This window comes from Rutidosis leptorrhynchoides, chromosome 3 (genome assembly GCF_046630445.1).
Source record: "Rutidosis leptorrhynchoides isolate AG116_Rl617_1_P2 chromosome 3, CSIRO_AGI_Rlap_v1, whole genome shotgun sequence".
Classification (NCBI taxonomy): domain Eukaryota; kingdom Viridiplantae; phylum Streptophyta; class Magnoliopsida; order Asterales; family Asteraceae; genus Rutidosis; species Rutidosis leptorrhynchoides.
Window position 1 is genome coordinate 548658730 of NC_092335.1, and position 12772 is coordinate 548671501.

At 36.2% G+C, this 12772-nt stretch overlaps 2 protein-coding genes across 2 annotated transcripts; one reads left to right on the top strand and one right to left on the bottom strand.

Moving 5' to 3' along the window:
- Positions 1–3954: 3954 nt before the first annotated feature.
- LOC139898507 (protein ACTIVITY OF BC1 COMPLEX KINASE 1, chloroplastic) lies at positions 3955–8829 on the bottom strand. Its single transcript, XM_071881250.1, has 14 exons — positions 8434–8829; positions 8060–8266; positions 7874–7963; positions 7626–7772; positions 7377–7541; positions 7088–7228; positions 6805–6984; positions 6468–6663; positions 6259–6386; positions 5790–5861; positions 5257–5363; positions 4966–5113; positions 4800–4869; positions 3955–4279 (listed from the first exon to the last, which is right to left on the bottom strand). Exons 1-14 carry the CDS (start codon positions 8713–8715, stop codon positions 4215–4217), a joined length of 1998 nt encoding a protein of 665 aa, XP_071737351.1. The 5' UTR covers positions 8716–8829; the 3' UTR covers positions 3955–4214.
- A 287-nt stretch (positions 8830–9116) lies between these two features.
- On the top strand, positions 9117–11243 carry LOC139898508 (probable plastid-lipid-associated protein 8, chloroplastic). The gene is made up of 4 exons (XM_071881251.1): positions 9117–9389; positions 10151–10274; positions 10569–10748; positions 10905–11243. The coding sequence occupies exons 1-4, from the start codon at positions 9132–9134 to the stop codon at positions 11102–11104; spliced, it is 762 nt and encodes a 253-aa protein (XP_071737352.1). The 5' UTR covers positions 9117–9131; the 3' UTR covers positions 11105–11243.
- The last annotated feature ends 1529 nt before the right edge of the window (positions 11244–12772 follow it).

The following is a 12772-nucleotide window of genomic DNA, read 5'->3' on the forward strand; positions in this document are numbered from 1 at the left end:
AGAATATATCATATTGGCAAAATTCATCATTTGTTCTAAAATTTTAACTTGAACAAAAACACCATATGTTACATCAAGCAAAGCTTTTGGCGCAGAACGGACAATGGATGATGATTTAATGCATTTGTCATACTAAAAGCAGTTTAGGCAAATGTCTTTTATTGACAGGATAACATAATGAAGACACAATTTAAGCAATCATATATGCTATGGCATAAGAGCTTATCATTGCTATTATTAAAACATGCATATTTTTTTCATCAATAAAAAAGCATATGTTAAGCATACTCAAGCATGGCAAAGTTGTTTAAGCATTAACTATCCGATATATATAGAACAAAATGCAAATTATACAATTATTATAGATATCCCAAATTGTTTTAAATTACACTGCCACATCCAATATCTCTTTCACAGAGATGTTCTCCCTCTTACAAACTTCCTCTAAAGAAACAATCTTTAAAGCAGCAACTTCATCTTTGGCAGTCTCTAGTTCAGTGCAGCATTAGGTTTGATATGCTTCACAATTCCAACTGGTAAGGGATCCGGTTTGTTGGGGATGAGGTTGATAACCTCTTCAACCACATCTGAAATATCTTTTGTAGTGGAAGCTTAAAGAGATTTGTGAAAGGTCTGGCCAACAAGTTCAAAATCTAATACCCTCTGCACGAGACCAGGAATGCCAGATTTCAGTTATGTAAAATTCTTTTATGCATCAGAAGCAAATGTGGCATTTTCCTCAGCCAAATGTTTTTTTCTCTTCAACCGCCTTCTTCAAATCTTCAATCTCCTTCAACAATTTCTCTTTCTCCTCCAAAAGCTTATCTCTCTCAGACCTCACCTCCACACATTTACTTTCAACCAGCTTCGACGAATCATCTCTCTTCTGCACTAGATCAGCTGCATTCCTCCACTTATTGTGCAAATCTTGCACATCTACCTCTAGCTTTTTTAGTTTGGCTGCATTCTGAACAACATTGGCTACAATGGATTCTTGTGCCTCCTGCATTTTGAGGCTATGCAGAACATGTTGTGTATGTAGCAGCAGAGATGCAGCAATTGACAGCTTTGTTTGAGGGTCATGGTGGATAATGAGGAGGACAGATCAACGATTGTGTTTGTCTGCATATGAAACATATAATTACAATAAGCGTATTATTATCTATTAATGAAATGGTAGCTGATTTAAAATTTTCAAATAGAAGATTTACCTTCAAAAACTCAACGAGGCTATCGGATTTGTTGAGGGGATCATCAAGAAATGTTTTTAAATCGGCCAGCGGAACGAGGGATGGCGGTTGGGAAGAAGAAGAAGAAGATTGTGTAATACCAGGAACTTTTGATAGAAAATGATTAGAAAAAGGTGGCGTCTCAACAATATCATCATCATTAGTATCATCCTCATCATCATCAGCTTCATTGTTATCATCATTGTTACCACCAGCGGTGGTTTCATCATCATCTTCATCTTGCAGAATCATTCCTGAGGGATAAAGAAACAAATAAGCATAACGGAATGATATATGCATTATTGTAATACATAAGAACAAAACATACTTCTCTATTTTTGGGTGGAGAAGCAGCTTCAACTATTGGGCGCTTACCAGCACGCTTTGAGTGTTTTGCAGTTTTCTTTGAGCTAGGCGGACGAGGGGTGAATTCAATAATTTCCACTTCAGGTGATGGTTGTGCAGAACAACCACCCTCTCCCTCCGTATTCCGTTCAAGGCTTTTAATCAACTGCTCAAACTCAGCATCCTTGGCTTTCTCAGCCTCAAGTTCTTCAGCAATTTTTTCCCGTTCAAACACAAGCACATTGTCAAGGTTGGATTTATCAAAAGTTTTGTAAACCCTCATTTCTCCCTCTGACAAACACAAATGCAAGCAGAAAAAAGCATATATAAGAACAAAAATGGCTCCTGTTAACATAATAAAAGCATAACATATTCATAAAGGATCCTACCATGGCCTGCCCAGCGCAATACTGGCAAAAACCCAGACCGCCAATTGTCACTCATTCCGTCGCGGACCAAGATGGCTTAATAATCAACGTATGATCTTTGTGGCAACTTCAGCGTCTTCCACGCTTCTATGATTGTTTCTTCATCCTTTGACAACTCTATAGCCTTACTAACACCAATCCTAGTTTTGTTCCACTTACGAACATTCGCCCATGAATCCTGAATCACCCTCTCATTTACAAAGAAAAAGGGTTCTTTCTAGTTTTTCAAAGATGATTCCTAATCACCGGTAAATGGTTTCCCTGGTTTACAGTCAAACGTATACCAGCATTGGCTAACCAAACGAGTTCTAAATAACTCATGAAAAAAATAGGACTTTGGGCTCTCTATACAAACAATTACAGTAAATCTCAAACAAAATTATTTTTTGTAAGCCAAAAGGGTGAATTTGGCTCAAACTTATACCGTAATGGGAAAGAACTCGTTGAAGAAAAACAGAAGGGGGGAATACGTAGGTTTCCTACAGTCAATTGCAATTTATACAGGGTGATCATCTTTGCGGGAAGTTTATTGGCTCTATCGTTAGGAGAAGGGACTACAAGATTTAAACGACTAAGATTTTTGTATGCTATACATAGTTTATCTATATCTGCTTCTGTTATACTTGATGGAATCGTATTTACATCGCGTGTATCCTTCTGGGAAGATGTGCTGCTAGACTCGGCCATGGTAGTACTTTGAAAAGAAACAGAAACAGAGGAGAAAGATAATCGAGAACTAACCTTGCGAAAATAATTGCTATGAACCCTAGATGTAATTGCAGAATATCCTTAAGAAATTTTGAGAGTTTCGGAAAAGGGAAAATGAAATGGGGACGGACTATTTATAGTCAAATTGTTGGAAGATGAAAGGGCAAGATTGAACCACGTGTGCAGCTTAGATTAATTGGTATTAATTTTGTATTTCAAATAATAATTCAATATCATTTTAGGGAAGTTTTGGGGGCAAAGTCATCATTGAAGGGTGATGTCAAGACAGAGTAACAGACAGCTACAGCAGTTTATGTCCCCGAGAAAAAAAGGCATATTTTATTTTATAGTTTAATGACTTTATTAAACAAGGGGGACTTAATGGTGTATCCTATGGGATACACGCATACAGGCATCGTTTTTGTGCAAAAGAAAGGATCAAAAGGCATAAAAGATAGCAATATCTGGCAATTTTAAACATTATTCGTCCAGCGCTTAGCAGGCCGCCCAACGACATGCGTAAGCCCTGCATGCAGCTTCTATGCTTAAGCCCTTTGATTAGGCGCGTGAGCGGCACGTAGCCACGTCAGCCACGCCCGAAGTCGGTTCCGGATATTTCGCATAATATAATTAATTACCGTTTGACATGTGTTTCCCGAGAATTTCGGACATTCTACGCCTATAAATAGACCCCTTGGGTCACCACATTTCACATCGGAACTTCAGTCGGAGAGAAGTACACTTTCTCTCTCACACAGTTCTTTCTCACTCTAAAACATTAACCGCTTAGCAACAGAACGCTACACGGATCAATTACAGATTGGTCCACATATTGTTTTAGGCCACCCCACCAATTTCTCATTCGTGTTCCGGGTCTGCAGGGATTACTTCCCGAAGGCAAACATCAGTCGGCAACATATCGCTCAACGCTAGGCTGTTATTGTACTGTACTGGTACCTTTCATCCGCTATACGGAAAATAGTACCAACAATGAGCATTTAAACGATTACACTGGAGTTTGTAACTTCAGTGTACACGAAGTTGGCTATGAACTTGATATGTGGATTGTTTTTGTAATTTCAGCATACACAAAAGAAACCGGCTTTTCAGGAAAAAAAAAAAAAAAAAGGCAGAAACCAGGATAAAGTAGTTGACAACTGTGTGGATATAAAGCAGTTGTTATGTACATCCTATTTAGTCGGGTTCAAGTTCCGCCGCTGCCTATAACATCAAACTCACAAGAAGCATCTACGGGTAAATTTTATATAGCTGGTAGTTAAGTCGATATAAATACTATTTATCATACATCATGTTACCAAGTGGCTTTCACCTATAACATCTGTTTCGCCGGGGAAATCACACTTTCATTCTATACATCTATAGGTACATTTTTCTGTAATCATCACACGATGGGCTCTTTCTGTGGTTTAATGTGGAAACATTGTAGGAAAATAAGACAAAATATGAACACGTGGGTAAAAATAGCTCATGTCAAAACCCTGAATCATTTATCGGATAGGACAGAAGCACTCCAAGAAAGCATGAAATCTCGGGCTGCTGAAGGTAAGTCTGCATTACGATCAAAATGTTTATCAACTCTACAAACCATACAAAAAGACATTTACTCTGTAAGACGATTAATATTTCTGAGATATGTAATCATAATATTAGAGCTGGTAATTGGGTGGGTTGGGTCAAAACATGTATGGATTAATGGATATATCTTCGAGACACGTGTGAAACAAGTCGGGTCGGGTTGACCCACGAAACACTCTCCAAAAAAGGTTAATATATTTTAGCAAAACTCATCCATTTAAAAAATAACTTATTTGAGTAAAACTAAGAGGTTTTATAATTTATGCATAAAAAATTACACGTTGGGAGGTATTTCCATCGACTATAGATGTTTCCCATTAAGCAAAATTATATAATTGTAACTATAATCCAAAAGAAATGAGTGAATTGAAATTGGGTTGAAATTGCCACCTCTAATTCATATACCAGTTTAATTTTTTGAATTATATGAATGAACATCATGAATTGGTGATAATGCAATGTAGTAATCATGTCATATGTTTATATATCATACCTCTGGCCACCTCCAAAGCAACGGATGGTATGTCTATTTGGTCTTCAACAAGCCTATACACATCAACAAGCTACAAAATACGCACAAAAGTAAGCTTAGAGCTTATCTAGAATTTCAAGATAATTGTTCAATTTGTACATATATACATACATACATACATACATACCTCTTCGACATGAAGCTTAGAGTCTTCGGTTAATGCAAGAAGAAGTTGTCTGCGTATTCCTTCGTCAACCAAAATAAGCCGGGCTCCATCTTTAATGGTGTCTGTTAGATCCAGTTTCCTTTGAACCTGCAACCCTTCAAGACTTTGCCTGATAACAAAAAAACAGAAAAATAAAAATTATTAGTTTCCCAAGTCATATCCATTTAGCTTACTCGGGTCATGTTTAATTTAATAAGTACAAATTTAGAGAGAGAAATATGCTCTTTTTTGAAAGAAAAAAAAAACGCGCACATGTTATTTCCTTGGAATGCACTGCTCATCTTTGTCACATTCTCCTTTGCAAGCACGATTAAGTTTTCAAGTCGCTTCCACTGGAAAAGGCCATCTTTGAATAGAACCTAAAACAGAAGAGCAGTATCATTAAAGAATTAAAAAATCGAAAACATAAAATATGACAACTCAACAGGCTCATACATATCAATCCTGAAGCAAGAAATAAGCTACAAAACTGGATGGTCTTTATATATATATTATATATAGCGGTAAAACCGTAAAATTAGGTCAGTTGGGTAACTATTTAAACGGCTAACTTTTTTGTATGAGTCAGAATGGGTTGGGCCATATAAGCAGCTTTATAGATATACAGCTTAGTGCTGCTTAACATTCTAACAAGGACAAGTTGTTTTCACCCAAGTAACCTACTAAAGATTATTTTTTAAGATTTTGAAGTTGAAGAAATAATTTTTAATATCAGATAAATATTTCCACAATAGCTGACATATACAATAGAATATTAGTGATTCCATATATTGTAAAATTCTAACCTGTACAAGGCGTTCTCGAAGAGCAGGGTTTGGATCCGTCAAAAGGCGTTTTGCAACATATGGATATGCAACCTATGTTAAAGTATTTTGGGCATTAGTACATAACTCAAAACAGAAATAGCTTTTAATCTGGAATGCCTAGTACTCCTTTCCAATATAAATAGTTTTTAATCTTCAATTCTCATGAAGTATATTTCTATACGACAGTTGCTGACCAGTGACCACCCATGTTAACTCTCACTAGTATTGACCTGCTACTATTAGTAAATATTATCATTACCATTAAGAACCAAAGAAAAGTTAACTAACATCAGCAGAATGCTAGCTGATGATTGGTCAACATAATAACTTAATTCAAATGAAACATAAGATGTAACATATACGTTAAGAGTAATAATACTACCAATTTGACACACAAAACTCCAAAAAACGCCTGAGGAAAAAGATAAATAGCAGGAACACACTTTACCTCAAGAAATTTAAAATCTGGTTTGAGTGTGAAACAGATGCCTTCTTGAGTCAATAAAGATCGAATGACGAGAGAAAATCTTTCAGGGATCCGGATAGGGTATTGATAAACAAGTTGATTGAACTTGCCTGCATAAATATTAATGTTCTCAATATATATTTACATGATATGCAGTTCCACCCTCCCTTTTAAAATCCAACTAAGTTTACCTGTAACACTTCTAAAATTAAAATCAGCTAATCCTTTTCCTGAAGAGTTTTGCCAGATTGCTTCCAATGCCGGAATAATGGGAGCGACATCCGTTCCCCTGGCAAGAAATCCAAGTCTTGTGAAATCGTTTGCCATTTCTACATAATCTTCATTTACCGCATGAACAACAGCATCAATCAGTATCTGTTTATTTTGCTGAACAGGGAGAAATATCAACAAAGTCAGTATTTAAACTACACAGAAAACCACTAGCAATATACAATCCACAAACTAAATTTATCTTTATCGTGCAAAACATTCATGAATGATAAGTTGCATATTCATTGAAACTAAAACCTGGCTTAGTTGAGCAACATTCCCAAAGTCCACATAAGCAATACGCCCATCACGCATAGCAAATATATTTCCAGGGTGAGGATCTCCATGAAACAAACCGAATTCTAGCAACTGCCTTAAAGCAGCACTAACACCAACAGTTAAAAATCCGTTCACATCTATACCAGCCTCCTTAATGGCCTGCGATAAATGAAAAAAAAAATGAAGGCATTAAACATGATCTACCAGTTGAAATATCAAAAATAAAAATAAAATAAAAAAGGTAGATGCATTTCATTCAAACCTGTGGATCAGTGCACCGTATTCCATCAATCCATTCCATAACTAAAACTCGTGAACCAGAAAGCTGCCTGTAAGCCCTGGGAATTTTAACAGTAGGATCACCTTTAAAGTTCTCAAGAAAATCTTCAATATTGCGAGCTTCCTAATCATTACAAAACCCAAAGAACCCAGGTTGTTAAGAAATCAACGTTTCATAGATTGATAAAAAACAGTAATTTACAATGCACTTTTATCTTAAGGCAGTTCTTTCCTTAAACGAAAATTATATACATATATAATATGAATACTACCAATGTATAATCAAGCTCCTCCAGAAGCTTCTCACCAAATTCATCAACAATGAGTTCTGCATTACAACCCAGCTTCTGCAAACTGATTCCATTCAAAAACGAAGCAAGTGTTCGGAAAAGGAAAAGATCCCTGTATATTATAGGCTCTATTTTAGGCCTTTGAACCTGCAAAAACATATTCCCTTAACATGAAGTGGTAATTCATAGTTTTCAAGTACACCAAATACAACAGCTAAACAAATTATTAACCTTAATAGCAACATCCTCTCCTGATGCACGAAGAGTAGCCCTGTAAACTTGACCCAAACTTGCAGCGGCTATAGTCTCTGATGAAATTTTGCTGAAAACAGCTTCTAAAGGTTGACCCAACTCATCTTCTATAATGTTGAAAGCAACCTAGATCATTGTTAACCAAATCTCACAGCTTAATAGATATATAAATCAATATGGTATACCAGAAACATATTTTGTTGCACAGGAATATATTTAGTCATTACCTGATTGGGGAAAGGAGGAACATCATCTTGAAGAATGCAAAGTTCATTCATATAATCTTCCCTGATGATATCAGGTCTGTTTGCAAGAACCTTAAAAAAAGAATTACAAAAGGATATGAATATTACACATATCAGTAGCACCAAACAACATTGAAAACTGAATTGGTAAAACCACCAGTGTCAAACCTGGCCAGCTTTGATGAAAGAAGGACCTAAGTCAACTAATAAATTCCTGAGCTGCCGAGCACGAAACGGAACTACTTCTTCATCTCGACCAACTAAGTAATCATACACTAATCTAGTCCAGTAAAAACCTAACTTCCAAACTATCTCAACTCCTCTGCCAAACAATGATAAAATTGCACCTTGATTTTCCAACACCTTACTCCTAACCTTCACCATCCAAAACACAATAATCAATCACAATTCACAAATAATCCAAAACAACAAGAACAATTTCCATGATCCAAAACTATCTAATAGATATAAGCACAATTGTAGCACCAAATTATCAAATTATCAAATTATCAAATTAATTTAAAATGAAAACATATACTCACAGTTTCAGGAGTATACTTTCGAAACGGAATACAAACACCTCGCTCTATATCTAACTGCTCTAAAGCACTGCTACTACTCGACGACAATTGCACATTCCGATCACTACGGTTCACGGTGGCACCACCAGCTGCCGCAAACACCTTCACACCCTTCCTCTTACCAGACCTCCGATTATTAACAGTTACAGGAAAGCGGTTTCTGCAAATTATGGACGCACAAGTAGGCGTGTAACAACTGGAATTAAGAAATTGTGTGTGCAGATGGTAAGCAGACGAGCTCATTTCTATGAATTGTGAGTCCGTAGATTGTAATTGAAGAATTTGAGCCCTAGAAAATTGAATTTGATTGAATAATTTGAGGTAATCACGTTAAGATGATTGTTGCAGGGTTTGAAAGTTGAAACTGAATGAAGTTGCGGTTGGATTTTGGATAACAAGGCTTGTAAATGCAAGAGTATTAATTTGCCACGTGTGAGTTGCGGGAAGGTTGAGAACTCTAGGTAACGGGACCCACCGACCTTTTTGTCCCAGTTTATGAGAAGACCAAGGGGTGGAATTTGAAAGTTTGTATAACTTAGAGGTCCAAATGTGAAATACTTTATCAATGGATGACGTGGCATAATTGCAGCCTCTCATTGGTTTACTTAGATAGAGAACGCTAAATTTCTGCCTTCTTTGTTTTTCTCCTTCAATCATCAATGGCTTCATCTCCTTCTTTGTCGCTAATTTCAGTTTCATCTGTTAACACCAAACGATTAATAACTCAATTAAATTCAGTATCACTAAACCCTAGACCACAACATAGTGCAGTTTATCATCATCGACCTAGCAATTTCAAGTCCAGTCGCAATGTTATCAGTTCTTCGATGTCATTTCCGGCACAGGAAGTATCAACGTCGACGTCATCAAATTCGCTGCTCCGGCCAGATGAACTCGCAGCATCCATTTTCTCCAAGGTCTAATTGCATTGTTTTTATACATTGAGTGTTTATATATACTGTTGGTACTATTTTCGGTATAGCGGATAGCGTTTGAGCGATATGTTGCCGACAGACGTTTGCCTCGGGATTGGATCCCTGCAGACCCGGAACACGGATGAGATATCCGTGGTGGCCTCAATCATTCTTAGAACCAAACTGAAATTGGTCCGTGTAGCAGCGTTATGTTGTTAAGGGGTTAAAGTTTTAGAGTGAGAAAGTACTGTGTGAGAGAATGTGTACTTCTCTCTGACTGAAGTTTCGATGTCAAATGTGGTGACCCAGGGGGTCTATTTATAGGCGTAGAATGTCCGAAATTCTCAGAAACACGTGTCAAACGCTGATTAATTAAGTTATGTGAAATATCTGGAACCGCCTTTGGCGTGTGCTGACGTGGCTGCGTGCCGCTCACGCGCTTAATCAAAGGGCTTAAGCATAGAAGCTGCCTGCAGGGCTTACGCATGACGTTGGGCGGCCTGGCTGAGCGCTGGACGGATAATGCTAAAAACTGCCAAAATTACTATCTTTTATGCGTTTCGATCCTTTCTTTTGTGTAAAAATGATATTTTTATGCGTGTATCCCCTAGGATACTCCATTATATACATAATAAGATCATGTGAGATCACTTCTAATATTTATCATGATATGGATATACTAGAGTTTAGTTATTAAATTATTTGAATGTTCATATTTTTGTAATCATTCGGAGCTCAGTAATGAATATTTATATCTAAATTAGGTTATGCAAACAGATCGCGGAGTTACATTAACCAAAGAAGAACATTTGCAAGTAGCTGAATTGACTGGTGAATTGAGTAAATATTGTGTAGATTCACCTGTGACCTGCCCTCTGATTTTTGGAGGTACTCTTTTACTTTTGAAACCTTTTGTTTTTCTTAGCTTTAATTTCATTATTTTAACAGATAACTCCTTGTCCTTGAAAAATTCCTTATTAATTTAATGAACTACCAAGAACTATACGACGTAGTATTAACTTTGGCTCATCCTTTTTAGTTTTTCAATAGCTATTGATACCGAGTTATCTCTACCATAACACATTTGATCCATTTTCCTCCTCGAGTTAAACATTAAGTTATGGTTATTTGTTGTTTATAATTCTTGAGGAAACCATTACCAATGTACGAATTTTTACACAGAGTGGGACGTTGTATATTGCTCAAATCCTACATCGCCTGGTGGAGGTTTCAGGAGTGGATTAGGACGCCTCGTTTTCAAAACAAATGAAATGATTCAGGTTGTTGAGGCTCCTGATATTGTGAGGAACAAAGTATCTTTTTCTGCTCTTGGTTTCCTTGATGGAGAAGTCTCTTTGAAAGGTACATATCCATGTATAAACTAAAAGTTTAAGTAGTATAATGCTGAAAGAACAGACCAATATGAAATGATTAATCAGTGCCCTAGATTATTTGTTTTATTATTTTTAAAAAAATTAAACATTTGCTCAATAGTTTCCATTATTTTGCAATATTTAGGGAAGTTGATAGTTCTTGATGAGAAATGGATTAAGGTGGTGTTTGAGTCACCACAACTTAAGATAGGATCGCTAGAGTTTCAGTTTGGTGGTGAGAGTGAAGTGCAGCTCGAGATTACATACATTGATGAAAAGTTGAGGTTAGGTAAGGGCTCTCGAGGCTCTGTGTTTGTTTTCCAAAGGCGAAAATCATCTCCGTAAAGAACAAGGTGATGCGTATGCATATTCTGTTGTGATGAATCAACATCGCTTTTGAATCGTGTGTTGTATCTTATATTGTATATAACATTGAATAAATTGAAGTTTCATCTTTTTTACTTTTATTTTGCTGCTTTAGCTACTGTTGGTTTTTGTTTATGTTCATCACATGTTATAATTATAATCCACTTAATAAAATGTGATATCAAGCTAGGTTTTTGTTTATGTACATTAGATTGACCATCATGATCTGAAACACAAATAATACTTGTAAAGACTTCCAGAAATAAGATCTTCCAGAATTTGTTTATGTACATTAGATGGACTACTTGATACCTAACAATTCATACTAACTTATTTTTGTAAGATCTAAGTCAACATTTAACCATTTAACACCTCTAATAATAAAAGATGTGAGGACAAAAGTGCAATTCAAACAGGGGAGACACCAAAACAATAATCTCTAGGTAACTTATATTCACTCACTATTCAAATGCACTGGAACTGACTTTGAACATCATCGTTTTTCTAACTATCTGCTAGAATACCAATATCTAGCTTGTCAAAACTGGTTAGTGTTCGACATGAAGCGTTTAGTTTAGTTCTACATCTGTATGTAGTCGAATCTGTAATCGGGTCAGTTTTGGTCGTTTCTGGTGGCAACTTGTGATAGAATATACACACTGATTCCAGGTTTATGTATCAATTTTTTTTTTTTTTTTTTTTAAACATTTCAATTTCCTTTTCCTATATTTGGTGAACCGGTTTGAGAAAAAAACCCACATTTCAAAATAAATTTTTTAAGATGGATATAAATTTGGTATCTTTGACTTAAGAGTGTTTAACCACATTTCAAAATAAGTAGGATTTCTTAAAAATCTTAGGGTATCCCACAAACTATGCCAATATCTTTGGACCATCACAATCTGTTCACACATATCAGAAACCAACACATGACAGAAACCAAACCTTGTTTTAGCCACATTTACATTCCAACCTTTGAGGAACAAAAATACAAAAATACAAAAACAATACAAAAATGGTCATGATTTCACATCCTAGGATGCCCTTCTAATCATGAAACTTCCAATTTCATCATTTTAAGAAAGGTACCATACCATAGTTAACACCCTCTCTCTTCCTTCATATTCTAATAATCACAATTACATAGGTTTTGGAAGTATGTTATTTGTTTCTATTTTCATTTCAATGCAAATGCAGGCTCTTTTGAACCAAAACTTCATGATAGGTGTTTAGTTTCATCACCAAATGGCGTCAAAAGCGGTAACTAAAGAGAAGAAACAAACATTATCAACACCAACGCGCAAACCTACAACAGCAACTGCAACTGTTCAACAAAAGAAAACCACAAGCCCTTTAACAACAAAGAAAACAACCTCATCACCCTCAAACGCAACGAAAAAAGTTACACCAACCGCTGGTTCTTCTTCCATCAAAAAACAATCCCCAACCACTTCTCGAGCCCCTACTAGCAAATTACGTAGTCATTCTCCAACAACCAACAAATTACGTAGTCCTTCTCCAACAACTAACAAATTACGTAGTCCTTCTCCAACAACTAACAAATTACGTAGTCCTTCTCCAACAACTAATAATATAATACGTAGCCCGTCTCCAAATAATAAAGATAAAATACGTAGTCCTTCTCCA

What these genes read in the sequence shown, in the direction of transcription:
- LOC139898507 (XM_071881250.1), bottom strand. Translation starts at nt 8,715, where the DNA reads ATGAGCTCGTCTGCTTACCATCTGCACACACAATTTCTTAATTCCAGT. An exon ending in TTCCTCCTTTCCCCAATCAG is followed by an intron (nt 7,773 to 7,873) that starts GTAATGACTAAA and finishes ACAATGATCTAG; the next exon opens with GTTGCTTTCAACATTATAGA. An exon ending in TGCTTTGGAGGTGGCCAGAG is followed by an intron (nt 4,280 to 4,799) that starts GTATGATATATA and finishes ATCGTAATGCAG; the next exon opens with ACTTACCTTCAGCAGCCCGA.
- LOC139898508 (XM_071881251.1), top strand. Translation starts at nt 9,132, where the DNA reads ATGGCTTCATCTCCTTCTTTGTCGCTAATTTCAGTTTCATCTGTTAAC. An exon ending in CAGCATCCATTTTCTCCAAG is followed by an intron (nt 9,390 to 10,150) that starts GTCTAATTGCAT and finishes TATCTAAATTAG; the next exon opens with GTTATGCAAACAGATCGCGG. An exon ending in CTGCCCTCTGATTTTTGGAG is followed by an intron (nt 10,275 to 10,568) that starts GTACTCTTTTAC and finishes ATTTTTACACAG; the next exon opens with AGTGGGACGTTGTATATTGC.